This window comes from Panthera onca, chromosome E2 (genome assembly GCF_046562875.1).
Source record: "Panthera onca isolate mPanOnc1 chromosome E2, mPanOnc1 haplotype 2, whole genome shotgun sequence".
NCBI classification, from domain to species: Eukaryota; Metazoa; Chordata; class Mammalia; order Carnivora; family Felidae; genus Panthera; species Panthera onca.
In genome coordinates, this window is record NC_138353.1 from 281376 (window position 1) to 298054 (window position 16679).

The window sequence follows — 16679 nt, forward strand, 5'->3', positions numbered from 1 at the left end:
CAGGTGTCCTTGGCTGATGTAGTCCTGGTACAGGGGGCTGGACTTCCAGGGCTGAGGGAAATGGGCTGGGATCTTGTGTCCTAAAGGTGGAAGGGCTCTGGGTTGGATCCTGAGGATAAAGGAGCCAAAGATTGGCCACTGGGTCCATATTTTTCAAGATCACTTTTTGCTTTCTTCCATCAAGGTGCTTCCTACTTCCCAGGCACCTCTGCCTGTCCCCAGCAGGTCTGGGTAGGTAGCTTGAGGCTCCAGATATACTCAACCCCACCTTGACAGAATCGGTCCCCACACTGGAAAGCTGCTAGAGATTGCGTTTAGTAGTTTTGTCTTCTGCGCTGAGTGGCCACCAGGTGGTGGTGCCGGACTCTGTCCCCAGCCACAGGCTAGGTCTCTCGCATTAGAGCTTGAAACTGTTGGAGGGGTGGGACTCCTCTCCGTGCTCTCCCAACATCCCCTCGGATCTAAGGCCCTTTGCTGGACGCAATACACCCCTGGACCATTTTATTGCCCAGCCCCTCTCTAGAGCTTGGCCTCAAGGTCCTGGCATACCAGTAGGTGTGTATTAACATTATCAACTAATACTTGATAAATTGTGTTAAAGGAATTTGCCTATCTCATCTAAGTGGTCTGATTTACTGGTCCAGAGTTGTTCACAATATTCATGAATTCTTTTAATGCCTGCAGGGTCTGTAGTGATGTGACCTCTTTCATCCTGATATTGTCCCCCCGCACCCCGCCTTTTCTCCCTGTCACTCTAGCTAGGGGGTTATCGAGTGTATTAATCTTTTCAAAGAACTAATTAGTTTTTGGACTTGTTCATTTTTTTCTATGGCTTCTTTTATGCTTTGGGGATCTCTACTTGTATCATTATTATTCCCTTATTTCTATTTACTTCTTCTTTTTTTTAATGTTTATTTTTGAAAGGGAGTGAGAGCATGAGGGGGAGGGGCGGGGGTGGGGTGGGGTGGGGACAGAGGATCCAAAGTTGTCGGATGCTCAACTTACTGAGCGACCCAGGCGTCCCTCCTTCTACCTACTTCTGAATTAAATTTGTTCTTTTTTACTTCCTTCAAATGGAAACATAGATCATTGATTTCTTGGGGGTAAACAGTAACAGCTTATTATTGGGCTTAAAAACAGTTTAAATAATAGGAAACTACTTTGTACATAAAATAATTGGCAATAGGGGCACCTGGATGGCTCAGTCAGTTAAGTGGCTGACTTCGGCTCAGGTCATGATTTCACAGTTTGGGAGCTCGAGTCCCACACTAGGCTCTCTGCTATCAGCACAGAGCCCGCTTTGGATCATCTCTCCCCCTCTCTCTCTGCTCCTCCCCTGTGCTAATTCTCTCTCAAAAATAAACATATATCTAAAAAAAAAAAAAATTGGCAATATTTAAATATTGGCAACTTCATCAATTACATCCAGTTGGTTGGTGGTGTTCAATTCCTCTTTTCAATTCCTGATTTTCTGTCTATTTGTTCCATTGATTTTAGAAAGATGTGTGAAGTTTCCAACTATAATTATGGATTTATTATTTTCTTTCAGTTCTATCAGTTTTTGCTTCCTGTATTTTATGACTTTGTTGCCCTAAAACACATACATATTGCATACATATTTGGAATTATTAGGTCTTCTTGGTGAATTGACCCTATATCATTATGTAATGTCCCTCTTTATGCCTGGTAATTTTCCTTGTTTTGAAGTCTATTTGGCATGATTTTAATATGGTCACTCTAACATTCTTTGGTTAGTTTTTGTATTATATATCTTTCTCCACCCTTCTGTTTTCCAATTAATTTTTTTGAGTATAGTTGACACACAATGTTACATTAGTTTCAGGTGTAAAACATAGTGGTTTGACAACTTTATACATTATGCTATGCTCACCACAAGTGTAGCTGTCATCTATCACCACACAACACTATTCTAATGTCATTGACTATATTCCTTATGTTGTGCCTTTTATTCCTGTGACTTATTCATTCCATAACCCTAAGACTGTATCTCTCATTCTCCTTCACCCTCCAGCCTTTTTTTTATTAAAAAAAATTTTTTTTAAGTTTATTTATTTTGAGAAAGAGAGAGAGAGAAAGAGCATAAGCGGGAGAGGGTCACAGACAAGTAGAGACAGAATCCCAAGCAGGCTCTGCAACATCAGCGCAGAGCCTGACGTGGGGCTCGAACCCAGGAACCTCGAGATCATGACCTGAGCCGAGATCAAGAGTCATATGCTCAACTGACTGTACCACCTAGGCGCCCCCAACCCTCCACCCTTTTAAACTTACCTAAAGTGGGTTTATTTTGAAAACAAAATTTCTGGGAACTTTTAATTGGTGTGTTTAGATCATTTACATGTAATATAATTATTGATATGTTTGGATTTGGGTCTACCTTTTTTTTTTCTCTTTGTTCTGTTATCCCTGTTTCCCTTTTCCTGCCTTCTTTTGGGTTAGCTAAATATTTTCTAGAGCTCCATTTTAACTCATATATTGGGTTTATCTTTTATCTTTTTGTATAGTTGTGTGTGTGTGTGAGATCTCAGGGATTACAATATGCATACTCCAGTCTTCACAGTCTATATAGAATTAATACCACTTACAGTGAAATGTAGAAACCTTATCACTATATCAGTCTCTTTACCCTCACCTTTAAATTAAAAAAAAAAAAATTGTACACTAGTGGTTCTTGACATATAAGTTTATGCATTAAAATATACAAGTCTCAAATATATCACTGAGTGAATTTTGATACTCTCCTCTCTGTATGTTGTAGTCATATATACTACATCAATATACATTGAACTCTACTAGACAATGTTATAAATTTTGTTTTCAAGTCATGTGTGTCTTTAAAAATATTTTTAAGTGTATGTTTGTTCATTTGTTTATTTATTTAGAGTAGGGGAGGGGGAGAGGAGAGAGAGAGAATCTCAAGCAGGCTCCATGCCATCAGTGCCGAGCCTTACTCGGGGTTTGATCTCAGGAACCGTGAGATCATGACCCGAGCTGAAATCGAGTTGGATGCTTAACTGACTGAGCCACCCAGGCACCCCCACAGTTATGTGTATTTTAAAGATCAAATTGGGACTCCTGGGTGCCTCAGTCAATTAAGCATCTGACTTTGGCTCAGGTCATGATCTCATGGTTTGTAAGTTCGAGTCCTGCGCCGGGCTCTGTGTTGACAGCTCAGAGCCTGGAGCCTGCTTCAGATTGTGTCTCCCTCCCTCTCTCTGCCCCTCCCCTGCTTACACTCTGTCTCTCTCAAAAATAAATAAACATTAAAAATTAAAAAAAAAAAAAGATAAAATCTTTTCAGTGTGTTACTCTTCATTACCAAAATTCCAGTTTTCCTTCTGCTATCACTTCCCTTCCATCAAAACAACTTTTATCCTGCTGGCAACACACTGTCTTAATTTTACTTCATTTGAAAATGTTATTTTGCTCTCCTTGATGTGTATTTTCATTGGATATAGAATTTTTGATTGACAGTTTTATTTTTTTTTTCAGCACTTTAAAAATGTTGTTTCTTTGCCTTCTGGCTTTCATGATTTCTGACAAGAAACTCATTATCTTTTGCATCAATTTTTATGATGCAGTTTTTCACAGACTCTTTTCAAAAAATTTAAATTTCGGGGTGCCTGGGTGACTCAGTTAAGCGTCTGACTTCGGCTCAGGTCATGATCTAACAGTTCATGAGTTCGAGCCCCACATCAAGCTCTGTGCTGACAGCTCAGAGCCTGCTTCGGATTCTGTGTCTTCCTCTCTCTCTGCTACTCTTCTGCTCGTGCTGTCTCTCTGTCTCTCAAATAGACATTAAAAAATTAAAAAAATTTTTTTTTTAATTTTAGTTTTCAGGAGTTCAATTGTGATGTATCCAGGCACGGGTTTGAGATTATGCTGTTTGGGTTCACTGTGCCTTCTGAACCTGTAAATTTATACCTTCTGGAAAGGCATAAATTTGGAACGTTTCCAGTCATTATTTCTTCAAAAATTCTTTCTTTCGGGGCGCCTGGGTCACAGTCGGTTAAGCGTTCAACTCTTGATCTCAGCTCAGATCATGATCTCACAATTTGGGAGTTCAACCCCCACATTGGGCTCTGAGCTGATTGTGTGGAGTCTGCTTGGGATTCTGTCTCCCACTCTCTCTGACCCTCCTGTGTTCTCTCTCTCAAAGATTAATAAACTTAAAGAAAACATAGTGATCCTATGACCTTAAATTAATAACGCTTTTCTGTGTCAACATCTATTTTGTCTGAAATTAAGACAGCTTCATTGTTTTTCTTCAGATTCGTGCCTGCCTTGTATATCCTTTTCTATTCCTTTAGCCTCAGCTTTCCCATGTCCTTGTTTTAGGTGTGTTTCTTCTAAAGAACATATGCCTGGATTTGAAAGAAATACAATGTTAGTATTTGTCTTACTTTATTTGTTGATAAGTAGTGCTTATTGAAACTGCTGACATATTTGGATGTGCTTTCAAATCCCAGTGTGTCCAGTCCCTGTCAGCGTACACCACAGGGCCACTCATGTTCTCCAACCCCATGTCCCTTACAGTGGGGATGGTGGTCCTGCCCTCAGTGTTGGGAGATGATGTACATAAATTATTTGGCAGACTGAACAACACATGTGGACGCTCAGTAAAGATTCCTTTTTTCCCCTGACCTCTTCCCCCTTTAGACAAACATAGGAAGACACAAATCTTATGACAAAGTGGGTGCTGGAGATGCTCAGAGCACCAGAGGTGGAGATTCTGCTCTTTAGTGCCAAACACCAGGAGAGTGAGGGCAGGAGGTGGAGACAGATGCTCCAAGTCAGAGCCAGTGGCCAGGCCATGGGTTGGGTGCTGCACAAAGCAGGTCATCTTATTCCTGCTTTACAGATGGGCAGGTCACTGAGGTTCAGGGAAGTCACTTACCCGGGATCCCAAAAGCAGCCCTGAGGAGGAGTGCTGTTTGCAGCGTGACTTGGGCCTACATCTTTTCCACTTCCTGCGGGCTTGTTGGAGGCCTGTGTGACTGTTTCACCAGCAACGTGTATTTCTCACCTGAGCTTTTCCCTGTTCACATTCTCTGCGTCTCTCAGCCCTGGCTTCACTGTGTGGCAGTCTGCCTGTGGGCAGGTGTATCTGGGACTCTCTCAGAGATACTGACACAAGATCTCTGTTTCCCTGGGTCTCAACCTTCCTGTTCTGAACCTCACTCCTTGGTTTCTGTGACTCTTTACTTGTGACACAGAGGGGACAAGTCCAAGACACAAGAAGAAACACAGGGAGATATGAGCAGTACACAACTGTATGGCAGGTCAAATGGTTAACATGCAATGGGATCATCAAAGAAAGGAAGATTGACAACCTGACAGTTAAGAACAGAGGCTGTGACATTCAGTTACAGACATGGACCCTGAAAGAGGGTCAGGGATACAGAACCGTGAGAGGCCAGACAGCGCACTGACAGCATGCTGGCAACCACAGAGTTCATGACACCAGGGGGATTCTGGGGTGACAGAAAGGGCAGACTCAATATGGTAACATTTTATCGAGGCCACTGTATGCCAGGCTTGTCTGATGGGTGGGGGTCTGGGAAAATCAGATTGCTCGTGCCCTGCAGGGCCCAGGGCTGTTGGGGGAGACAACAGTGTAGACATACATCGGGCCGACGCAGGGCGGAGCATGATGACTGCCTCCAGGAAGGCACCGGTCACAGTATATTCATTCAGAAGACACAGGTCAGAGCCTACTGAGTCCTGTGCTATGGGTACTGAGAATAAGACCCAGCCCCTGCTTTTGGAAGCTCTCAGTGTCTTTGGGAAACAGACTGCGAGCTCTGCAAGGAGTAAATAAACATGACAGGAAGTTGAGAAGTTAAGGAGGTGTTCTGGAAGCACAGAAGGCAAGTTGAAGTCAGCTCAGAGAGCTAGGGGAGGCTTTGTTAGGGAGGGCTATGTGAAACGCCAGGGAGGAAAGAGAAGAGGAGGTTTCCAGGCACAGTTACAGAGGCACGTAGGTGGGAAAAATATGGCTTCTTCAGGAACCACAAGTAGTTCCACGTGACTGGTGTGTGGAAGGTGGGGGGACTACGATAGACAAGGCTGGGGCCAGGTCACAAATGATCATAAATTGCAGGTGAAGGAGTTTGCCATATTCCCACAGGGCAGTACTCTGAAACCATTTTCACATCACTGCACACACACAAAAACGACAATATTCACATGTACATATGAGGGTACCTGGAGAGCTTGTTCGGGGCTCAAAGTGAGTTATGTCTTGGCATACTTATAAACCATTCAGGAAGGTTTGCCGTAGAAGGTACACTGAAGAGCTTTCCACCATGGAGTGACACAATCAGGTTTGGGTTGTAGAAAGAGCCCCCTGGTGTGGAGAATCAAACAATGGGAGAGGTCGGGGGAGAGAATGATGGCAAGAGACCCCAGATGGAATCCAGATGAGAGGTGATGAGGGCTCACAGAAAGTGACGAAGGTGGAGAAGATCATTAGAGGTGAGTTTTCAGTAAAACCAACAGGGCTGATGACTGATGGGATGTGGAAGGGGAGGGCAGGGAGAAATGGATGCTGGGCAAGCATCAGGCTGCACCCTCGATTAAGGGAGATTGTGAAACAGACAGAGGGCCCGGAGAAGGCCTCACATAAGAGGCAGCCTCACAGGTTGGCCTTAGAGTTAGACGTGAATAGGTGGAGTGAAACAATAGGCGTGAAGGCACGGAGGTGGGCGAGGGCCAGTACCCCTCCTGGGCTAAACAGGGGAGGAAAAGGCAAGAACAGCTACATGGGAACATGAAGCTGGAGCCTTCCTGCCCAGAGCATCTTGGGACCACTGAGTCCCAAAAGAAACTTCACTTGCCCTGGCTCTGAAGACAAATCCAAGTCCTCACCTCAGCTGTCCTTTCTCTGAGATGGGCCTGAGTGGGGTCTGGAGGGCAGCAGGATCCTTCTGGAAGCTTCTCCAGATGGTTTGAATAGCTTTGTGTTCATTAGGCGCCTCCATCTGGGTCTCCAAATGCAGAGTTGTTCCCAGACAGCCCCAGAGTCTGCCCTTTAGCACCTCATCATTTTGGGGTACTATCACCCACCCCATTCTTTGTTCTTTTGGAACTCAGGGTTTTTCTTAGATGTTGAGCCTCTGAGGGGAGGATACTGTGTCCCGAGAGTTTTCTTGGGTTACTGCAGTACTGTGATGTGGATCCTCAGGTGAACCATAAGGGCTGAGCTGCGGCTAAAGGCCTTTCCACAGTCGCTGCACTTGTACGGCTTCTCTCCTGTGTGGATTCTCTGGTGCTCAATGAGGGAGGAGCTCTGTGCAAAGGCCTTCGGACAAACCTTACACTGATACGGCTTCTCTCCAGAGTGGATTCTCAGGTGGCGGATCAGAGCTGAGCAGTCACTGAAGGCTCTTCCACAAGCGTCACACTTGTAGGGCTTCTCCCCGGTGTGGATGCGCTGGTGCTGAGTCAGGTGGGTGCTCTGGCTGAAGGCCTTCCCACACTCGTCACACTCATAGGGCCTCTCCCCTGTGTGCACCCGCTGGTGCTGGGTGAGATGGGTGCTGCGGCTGAAGGTTTTGCCACATTCCCTGCACTTGTAGGGTTTTTCTCCAGTGTGGATCCTCTGGTGCTGAGTTAGGTGGGTGACCCGGCTGAAGGCCTTCCCGCACTCTTTACACTCATGGGGCTTTGCCCCCGTGTGGATGACTTGGTGCTGGGCCAAGTGAGTGCTCCGGCTAAAGGCTTTCCCACACTCACTACAGGTGTAGGGTGTCTTCCGAAAATGGCTCTTCTGGTGTGCTTTGAGGGCGGAGGGGCTCTGGAATGTTTTCCCACATTCACCACACTTGGAAGACTTCCTCCTTGAGTATACGCATGGCGACTCCGTCCCATAACCATCCAATGGATCAAATTTCTCTTCTGGTGTCTTCTCTTGTGAGATGAAATTTGGCCACATGTTGGGACTATTCCCCAAGGCACCAGGTTCACAGCTGGTCTGGTCTGTGGGAACATCCTTGTGAGGCTCTGAAGTTTTCCTGCAATCCATCTCTTGGGGGACAGACTTTGTCCAGATTTCCCCTGAGAGTCCTGCCTGCCTCTCTGAGCTGCCCTCAGGTTCACAAGCGTCACCAAAGGCAGGTCCCCGGGAACCACCTCCCGCGAGGGTTTCAGTGGCCCTACCCAGTGGCTCGGACTCTTCCAAATCATTCTGCTTGCAGCTTGACTCTGAGAGCTCAGCTCCTGGTTCCTGTCCTGAAACAACCCAAACCACAGTGTCAACACTATTTCCACACAGGGCTTTCCCCATTCTACCTGGGTCGTGGTCTTACTCTGTAAGGAGACAAATGGCCACTCCTGACATTTGGTCCCATTTCCAAAGTTTCCCATTTGGTGTCCTGGATGACAAAGGGCATAGGGCTGTGTTCCCACACCATCAGAAACTGGATCACAGGTTCCAATCCTCCCCCACCCCCCACCCCTGAAACTCTCCATTCTACAAGGCTGCTGATTTGGGCTCAAGTGTCAGAAGGAAAACCCTAAGATTGAACTGATCTGAAAGAATGAGAGTAAGTAAGCACACACAGGGGGTTGCCCTTGCCAAGTGCCTATGTACTTACTCCCCCTCGGGAGACCCCAGCTCTCAGTGCCTTAGCCCTGGACCTAAAAAGCCTACCGAGCATTTTCTGCAGGTGACAGTAAAGACTGGCTGAATGAGGAAAGCAATTCCAGATGCTGGCAACTGTGCAGTTTTCCACAGTAGAATCTACCTCGAGCCCCAAGTTGACAACCACTGCTGAGGGTGAGTGGGTGACAAGCCCGCCTGGCGTCCCTAAGACCCTGGGAGGCCTGAGGCCCACTCTTTATAAACTGCTGTAAAGGTGGAGTGTGGTTGAAAGGTAGTTGGAGACTGGGTTGTGTATGAGGTCAGCCTGAACTGACCTTTGAATTGAACTGACCCTTGATAGGTGCATAAGGCACCGGGGCACACTTAATAGCATCACGTACTGGACAGATTCCAGGAAGAGATGGGAGCAGGCCGAATAATTGCTGCTCAAGTCCACAGTGGAGCCCCAGCCCTGCCACGAGCCAGCTCCAGAGCGTTGGGCAATCCTGCCCTCGTCTGGACCTGTAAGAGAGAGCTACTATACTGCTCGCCTGCCAGGGCTGCTGGTCATCATTAGGCTCTCCAAGCACAGTGGGTAACTTCCATTGCCTCATTTCACTTTCAGTCTGCTCTCACAAGGACATACTGGAACACTGCATTTCAGACAAGGAAACTGAGACCCGGCTGAAGGAAGGTCTTGAGTACTCAACTGGTACAAGATCACACAGTTGGCTGGTGGTCAAATTGAAATTTCAGGTATAGATTTCAGACTTCTGGGGTGCCTGGGTGGCTTAGTCGGTTAAGAGTCCGGCTTCAACCCAGGTCGTGATCTCATGGTTCGTGAGTTCTAGCCCCATATCGCATCAGGCTCTCTGCTATCAACGCAGAGCCAGCTCTGGATCTTCTTTCCCCTTCTCTCTCTCTGCCCCTTCCCTGCTCACGTGTTCTCTCTCTCTCTCAAAAATAATAAAAATTGAAAAAATTGAAAAAAAAAAAGAGTTTTTAGATTTCAGATTTTGTCCTCTAGGCCCACAGATGTCCTCCTAGCTACCCAGCCTCCTCAGTCATATGCTTGGTCCCACATCCCTCTTCTTCCTCTATTCCAGCAACATTGCCCAACTGCTCTTCCCAGAATGTACCAGTCCGTACCACCGGGTCTTCACCCCCACCATTCCCTCTGCCTGGACTTCCACGTCATTCTCCTTATCTCAGTGCCATACTGCCGTTTCTCTGAAGACTTTCTTGACCCTTCAAGAGGATGTGGCCACTATCCCCTTTCCCTGTCCCTGTGACCTTTGCCTGGCAGAGCTGATGGGCCCAAGGGAAGGCACATGACCAACCTCTCCAGAAAGGTCTGTTTCTCGAGGAGCTAAACAATTATCCTAACAGCTACAGTTTCCACTGTGTTTAATCTGTACCAGACACTGTTACATGTGCTGCACAGGTGATGCTTCATTTACACCTCTCAATGACACCGAGGTAGGTATTATGAACTGCAATCGCCATTTTATTGACAGGGAAACTGAGGCACAGGAAAGTCACATGGCCAGGAGGAGGAGCTGTGGTTGGATCTACCAAGCCTTCATGATATTTCTGTTCTTTCTACTCACTGCACGCCTCCTCCCTAGAGCCTGGCATACACACACTATCTGCTATCATCAGGCAGGGCCAGGTCGGGCCCTTCCAGGAAGAGCCTTCACTCCCTGCTCTGGACTGCATCCGTTGGGACCTCCCTGGGCCGGGACATCTGTGTAGGTCCTCCAGAGCAAAGGTGCCCACTCTAGCCTAGGGCAGGTCTGACACACACAGATCCTGGAGGCCAGCAGAGGGACACATGGAGACACCTGGCATTTTTGTCATCCCCTCCCCTGCTATAGGCTTCCAGCCCCCTCATCTGGTACCAACAGCCTGGTTTTCCTTTTTCACGTCAGTCCCTGAGATCTGGTCAGCCAAAAACAAGCACAAGACCCCAACCAGTTCAGTGGGACTCAGCCCAGGAACCTTTCACTGTTCTCCCCCTGGGGATTCTACATCGGTAAGACATAAGCCTGGGTTGCTGAGCCAACCATGTCTCCACTGAGGAGAGAAGCTACTTAAGAGTAAAGCTAATGTAGGAAAACCCAACTGAGAAACAGAACGAGAGAAAAAGAGTCCTGACGCCATCCACTGAGCTCCTGGATACAGCCAGGAGCTCCCTACTTTGCTGCAGTCAGTTTGAGCTCGGTTTTTGGACATTAGCAGTCAAAACAGATCTGCTTAGCACAGTGTGTGAGTTTGGGTGACGTACAAAGATGACAACAAGTGTGTGTGTGAATGACCCCAAACCCAAACCCTGCACTCCCACATTCCAGTCCAGGCTCTGCCCACAGTGTGCTGCAAACAGTCGCCTGTTGTTCCTTCTCACCTCTCTTGTCCAGTGACCGAGTCAGACCTTCTACCAGCATGGCAGCCTCCTCACCACTCTTGGGGAACTGGGCACCCACCCATGACTGGATCTTGGGTGGCAGTGCACCCAGGAACTGCTCCAGCACCAGCAACTCTAGCATCTGCTCCTTGGAATGTGCTTCAGGCTGCAGCCACTGGTGGCACAGTTCACGGAGCTGGGCCAGGGCCTCATGTGGGTTGGATGCCTCCTCATAGCAGAAGCGCCGGAAGCGAAGACGTGCAGCCTCAGGGTGGACAGTGTGGCCAGGGCTAGATTCCTGGACCTCAGAGAGGCCAGCCTCCTCATCCTCCACCTTCACACGTAGGAAACCATCCTGTTCCCAGGGCATGGGGCTCAGAGGGCTCTTGGGGATGGCCATCAAGCAGCAGCACTCCAGTGAGGCACAGAATGGCTGGAACGTTGGAACCGGGTCTGCAGGAATGTCAGAACTCTGTCATTATGTGGAACTTGGGGCTCTGCTCACATCTGTAGAGCAGGGCAGATGCAGGCTTGGGGCCTGTAAGAGTGACTCTCTCACAGAGACACAGATGTTCAAAATAATCAGATGCCTAAGCACCATGCTAAAAGTTTGCATATAGTAACTCATTTAAAACTCTAAACAAACTCAGGAGGTAAGAATTTCCTTTCCGTTTTGTGGATATGAAAACAGATACAGAGGAGGAAAAGATTCACCCAAAGCTTCTCAGATACTGAACAGATTGGGAGTTGCTGAGCTACAAACCCAGGCAGCCTGACCCCATGGCCAGTTTGCTTATGGTGTGCTCCTCCCACACAGAACCAGATCTCTCTATCTCACACACTCCCTAGGTAGCCACATGGTCATTCCTTCACTTTTCCCTTGCTAATTATTTTGGTTTCTGAGATGGATACTTAAAAATAAATGACTTTCCGCCTTCCTTTCTTTCCTCTTTTTTTTTAAATTTTATTTTTTATCTTTTAAAATTTACATCCAAGTTAGTTAGCATATTGTACAACAATGGTTTCAGGAGTAGATTCCTTAGTACCTCTTACCTATTTAGCCTATCCCCCCTCCCACAACCCCTCCAGTAACCCTTAGTTTGTTCTCCATATTTATGAGTCTCTTCTGTTTTGTCCCTTCCCTGATTTTATATTATTTTTGTTTCCCTTCCCTTATGTTCATCTGGTCCTCTTTTTTTTTTTAATGTTTATTTATTTCTTAGAGAGAGAGAGAGAGCATGAGAGCAAGTGAGAGTGGGTACCGGAGGGGCAGAGAGAGAGGGAGAGAAAGAATCCCAAGCAGGCTCCACACTCAGCACGGGGCCTGATGTTGGGCTTGATATCACCACTGTGAGATCATGACCTGAGCCAAAATCAAGAGTTGGACACTTAACCAACTGAGCCACCCAGGCGCCCCTCCTCTTTTCTAATACATGTACTTAAGGCTGTAAATTTCCCTCTAAACACAGCTTTAGCTGCACATCTATAAGTTTAATGTTGCATCTTCATTATCATTTAATGAGTTCAAAATATTTTCTAATTTCTGTTGTGGTTTCTTCTTGACTCCTGGGCTATTTGGAAATCTGCTACTCATGGGGCACCTGGGCAGCTCAGTTGGTTGAGTGTCCAACTTCACCTCAGGTCATGATCTCACAGTTCGTGAGTTCAAGCCCCACATCAGGCTCTGTGCTGACAGCCGGAGCCTGGAGCCTGCTTTGGATTCTGTGTCTCCCCCTCTCTCTGCCCCTCCCCCACTCACATTCTGTCTCTCTTGAAAATAAACATTAAAAGTTTAAAAAAAAAAAAGAAATCTGCTACTCCATTTCCAAACAACTACGGTTGTCTAGTTGTCTTTTTATTATTGATTGCTAGATTAAGTTTGTTGTGCTCAGAAAATGTGCTTTAGTCAACTTCAATCCTTTGAAATTTGCTGAAACTTGGTTTGTGACCCAGTGTATGGTTAACTTTGGTCAACATTCCACAAAAACTTAAATATCCACATAAACTTAAAAATAATGCAAAAGAAAAAAAAAAGTACTATCATACAATCCAGCAATTTCACTTCTGGGCATTTATCCAAACGAAAATGCAAACACTAACTTGAAAAGATATATTAACGCCTATATTCACTGCAGCATTATTTACAATAGCCAAGATATGGAAGCAACCTAACTGTCCATCAACAGATGAATGGATGGGGCGCCTGGGTGGCGCAGTCGGTTAAGCGTCCGACTTCAGCCAGGTCACGATCTCGCGGTCCGTGAGTTCGAGCCCCGCGTCAGGCTCTGGGCTGATGGCTCGGAGCCTGGAGCCTGTTTCCGATTCTGTGTCTCCCTCTCTCTCTGCCCCTCCCCCGTTCATGCTCTGTCTCTCTCTGTCCCAAAAATAAAAAAAAAAAAAAAAAAAAAAAAAAAACGTTAAAAAAAAAACAAAAAACAGATGAATGGATAAAGAAGATGTGGCACCCATACATACAATAAAATATTACTCAGCCATAATAAAGAACAAACAGCATGGATGGACCTTGAGGTTATTATGCCAAGTGAAATAAATTAGAGAAAGATAACTACCATATGATTTCAGCTATATGTGGATCTAAAAAGCAAAACAAATGGACATACAAATCAAAACTAGATTCACAAATACGGACTGATGGTTGCCAGAGGGGAAGGGTATTTGGGACTGGGTGAAATGGGTGAAAGGGATTAAGAGGTGCAAACTTCTAGTCATAAAATAAATAGGTCATAGTGATGTAACGTATAGCACATAGAAAATAGATAATAAAATTGTATTAACTTTGTACGGTAAGAGATGGTAAGTAGATTTATTATGGTGATCATTTTATACCATATATAAGTGTTGAATCACTATGTTGTACAGCTGAAACTAATATAATATTGTATGTTAACTATACTGGAATTTTAAAAATGCAAAGCCTTCCTGGATAAGTGATAAAAAATAAAGTAAACAACTTGATCAAAATTAAAACATTTCAAGATTTGAAGGATATCATCAAGAAAGCAAAAAGGCAACCCACAAAATGGCACGAAATATTTTCAAATTAAGTATCTGATAAGGAATACGTATCTAAACAACTCCATGGTAAAAAGATAAATAATCCAGCTAAAGAATGGGCAAAGGTTGGGGCGCTTGGGTGGCTCAGTCAGTTACGCATCCGACTTCAGTTCAAGTCATGATCTCATGGTCTGTGGGTTCAAGCCCCGCATCCGGCTCTGTGCTGACAGCTCAGAGCCTGCAGCCCGCTTTGGAGTCTGTGTCTCTCTGCCCCTCCCCCACTCACACTCTGTCTCCCAAAAATGAATAAACGTTAAAAAAAAATTAAGAGTGGGCAAAGGTTTTGACTAGACAGTTCTTCAAAGAAGATACACCAATGGCCTGTAGGCAACATGAAAAGATGCTTGACATCATGACTACCAGAGAAATGCAAATCAAACCCACAGTGAGATACCGCTTTACACCTGCTAAGATGGCTAAAATCAAAGACAGATAAGAAATGTTGGGGGGCGCCTGGGTGGCGCAGTTGGTTAAGCGTCCGACTTCAGCCAGGTCACGATCTCGCGGTCCGTGAGTTCGAGCCCCGCGTCGGGCTCTGGGCTGATGGCTCAGAGCCTGGAGCCTGTTTCCGATTCTGTGTCTCCCTCTCTCTCTGCCCCTCCCCCATTCATGCTCTGTCTCTCTCTGTCCCAAAAATAAATAAAAAACGTTGAAAAAAAAAATTAAAAAAAAAAAAAAAAAAAAGAAATGTTGGTTGGCACATGAGCCATGGTCTTGGGCACAGGGAGAAGCAAAGGTTAGTGAAACAAGACCCCAATCCTGCAACTTTTCAGCGGCAGGTGGCAACTTCTCACAAAACTGTGTTCTAGCCCCTAAGTCCACCCTGAAGCTCGCTTGGGCTTCTTGTCCCCTTGCCCTTGCCGTTATCCCCGATCCCCATCTTCTCAGCCTTTGCCTCTATTATTCTTTTGTTCTAAAATCTCTTTGCACCTAATTTTTCCCGGTCCTCCAGACTGCACTTTATCTGCCGTCTTCTCCAAGAGTTGTAGGAGCACTTGAGAGCAAGCTGAGTATCCTTCTGAGTGCCCTGGGTCTCTCTTTTCCCAGCTCTGGCTAGAACCATATGTTGCCCCAGAGAGACTGAGCACACTGGAGCCCACAGTGCCCAGAGCACGGCCTATGTCAAGTGCATAATAAACAGGTGCTGAGCAAATGGAGGAACCAGGAAAGGCTGAGCATGGTCACCCACAGATGTGGGGAGTCACTCACTGTACAGGGGAGGAGGAGCAGGAATGGCAGGGATGACGATACATGCAGCAAGATTCCAAGCTCCCTTTGCTGCACCCCTGAAACTCCTGTTCTGGAAAATCTGAGACATATGGACCCATCCCCCAACGTGCCGACCTCACATCAGGTCAAGGTCCCCGATCCATGAGTGTTCAACCAACTGAGCACAGCGGTTCTTCCATTTCTCTGTCCTTGCGAGTCACCGACCTGGTAAGTGGCACCTACCTCAGAGGGCTGCTGTGAGGTTACCCAAGGCGATCCGCGACAAACGTCCAGTACCGGCCTGGCACACTGCAGACACGGGGTGAACAACCAACCTGACACTCCACAGCCTCCTGCCAGACTCGGGCCCACGGCCGGTGCTGGGGAACATAGCCGCAAAGCCGGCTGGGGACCGCGGTCAATTCCGGCTGCAGACAGGCGGAAGCGAAACTCTCCGTCGCATCCTTGGCAAACTCTGCAAATCACCCGCATCTCAGTACCCTGACAAAATCTTAGTCCCGCAGTGACAGGCGCACACCCTGCCTCAGGCACCGTGTCAGCCACCCAGGAGCACATTTCTGTGTCACTCACCAGTGGAATTCCCCCACGGTCACTCACAGTCCCTGACCACCGTCTCAGCCAGGGACGCTCTGCGTCCCGCCTGAAGTCACGCGGCCGGCCGCACCCCCGCGCTCTCCTCACATCACACGACACCCCCGCGAAAGCTCCGACCCCCGTCGCCGTCAGCCGCACCCCACGTCCGACGGTCACCCACTGCCACGCCGTCGGTAGGAAGCGCACACCCGCACGCGCCGACGCAGAAGCACGACCTCAGGCACACACACAGCCGGCCAGTCGGTCCCACGTGCGACCGGTGAGTTCTACACTCGGTCTGCGCGTCGGTCCCGCTCACTGCCCGTCAGTCGGTCCTCCAGGCGCGCCGCTCGCGGTCAGCACCTCAGTCCCCGTCGGCGGGTCGGCCCCGCAACACCCGGCTCAGTTCGCCGCCAGCGCTGGCGCCTTCCCGGCCTGGGACGTTTCTTTCCGGCCACGACCCCCGCAGACCCCACCCAGGCCCACCCCACACGCGCGGCGGCCGCCACTTCCGGGAGCGCGCACTGAGGCGCCACAGGGGCAGGGCCGCCTGCGCGCCCGCTCGCCGGGACCACAACTCCCAGGATGCGCCGCGCTGCCCAGCAGGCGCCCCTGCGCGCGGACCGCAACTTTGAGCTCGCGTCGCGTCTTAGGCTCCACGGCCCCAGCGCCGCCCTCCCGCCCTCCTGGACTACAATCACCCGAAGGCCCCGCGCCCTCAGCCCGCGCCCCCTGGGGCACGCCGGGGGTTGTAGTCTCGGCAGGGCAGTGGGTAGAAGGCTGGGCCTTTGTGGG

At 47.8% G+C, this 16679-nt stretch overlaps 1 protein-coding gene across 1 annotated transcript; it reads right to left on the bottom strand.

Moving 5' to 3' along the window:
• Positions 1 to 6214: 6214 nt before the first annotated feature.
• Positions 6215 to 16381, bottom strand: ZSCAN22 (zinc finger and SCAN domain containing 22). The gene is made up of 4 exons (XM_060652539.2): positions 16248 to 16381; positions 15534 to 15765; positions 11007 to 11459; positions 6215 to 8250 (listed from the first exon to the last, which is right to left on the bottom strand). Exons 3-4 carry the CDS (start codon positions 11404 to 11406, stop codon positions 7175 to 7177), a joined length of 1476 nt encoding a protein of 491 aa, XP_060508522.1. The 5' UTR covers positions 11407 to 11459; positions 15534 to 15765; positions 16248 to 16381; the 3' UTR covers positions 6215 to 7174.
• Positions 16382 to 16679: the final 298 nt, after the last annotated feature.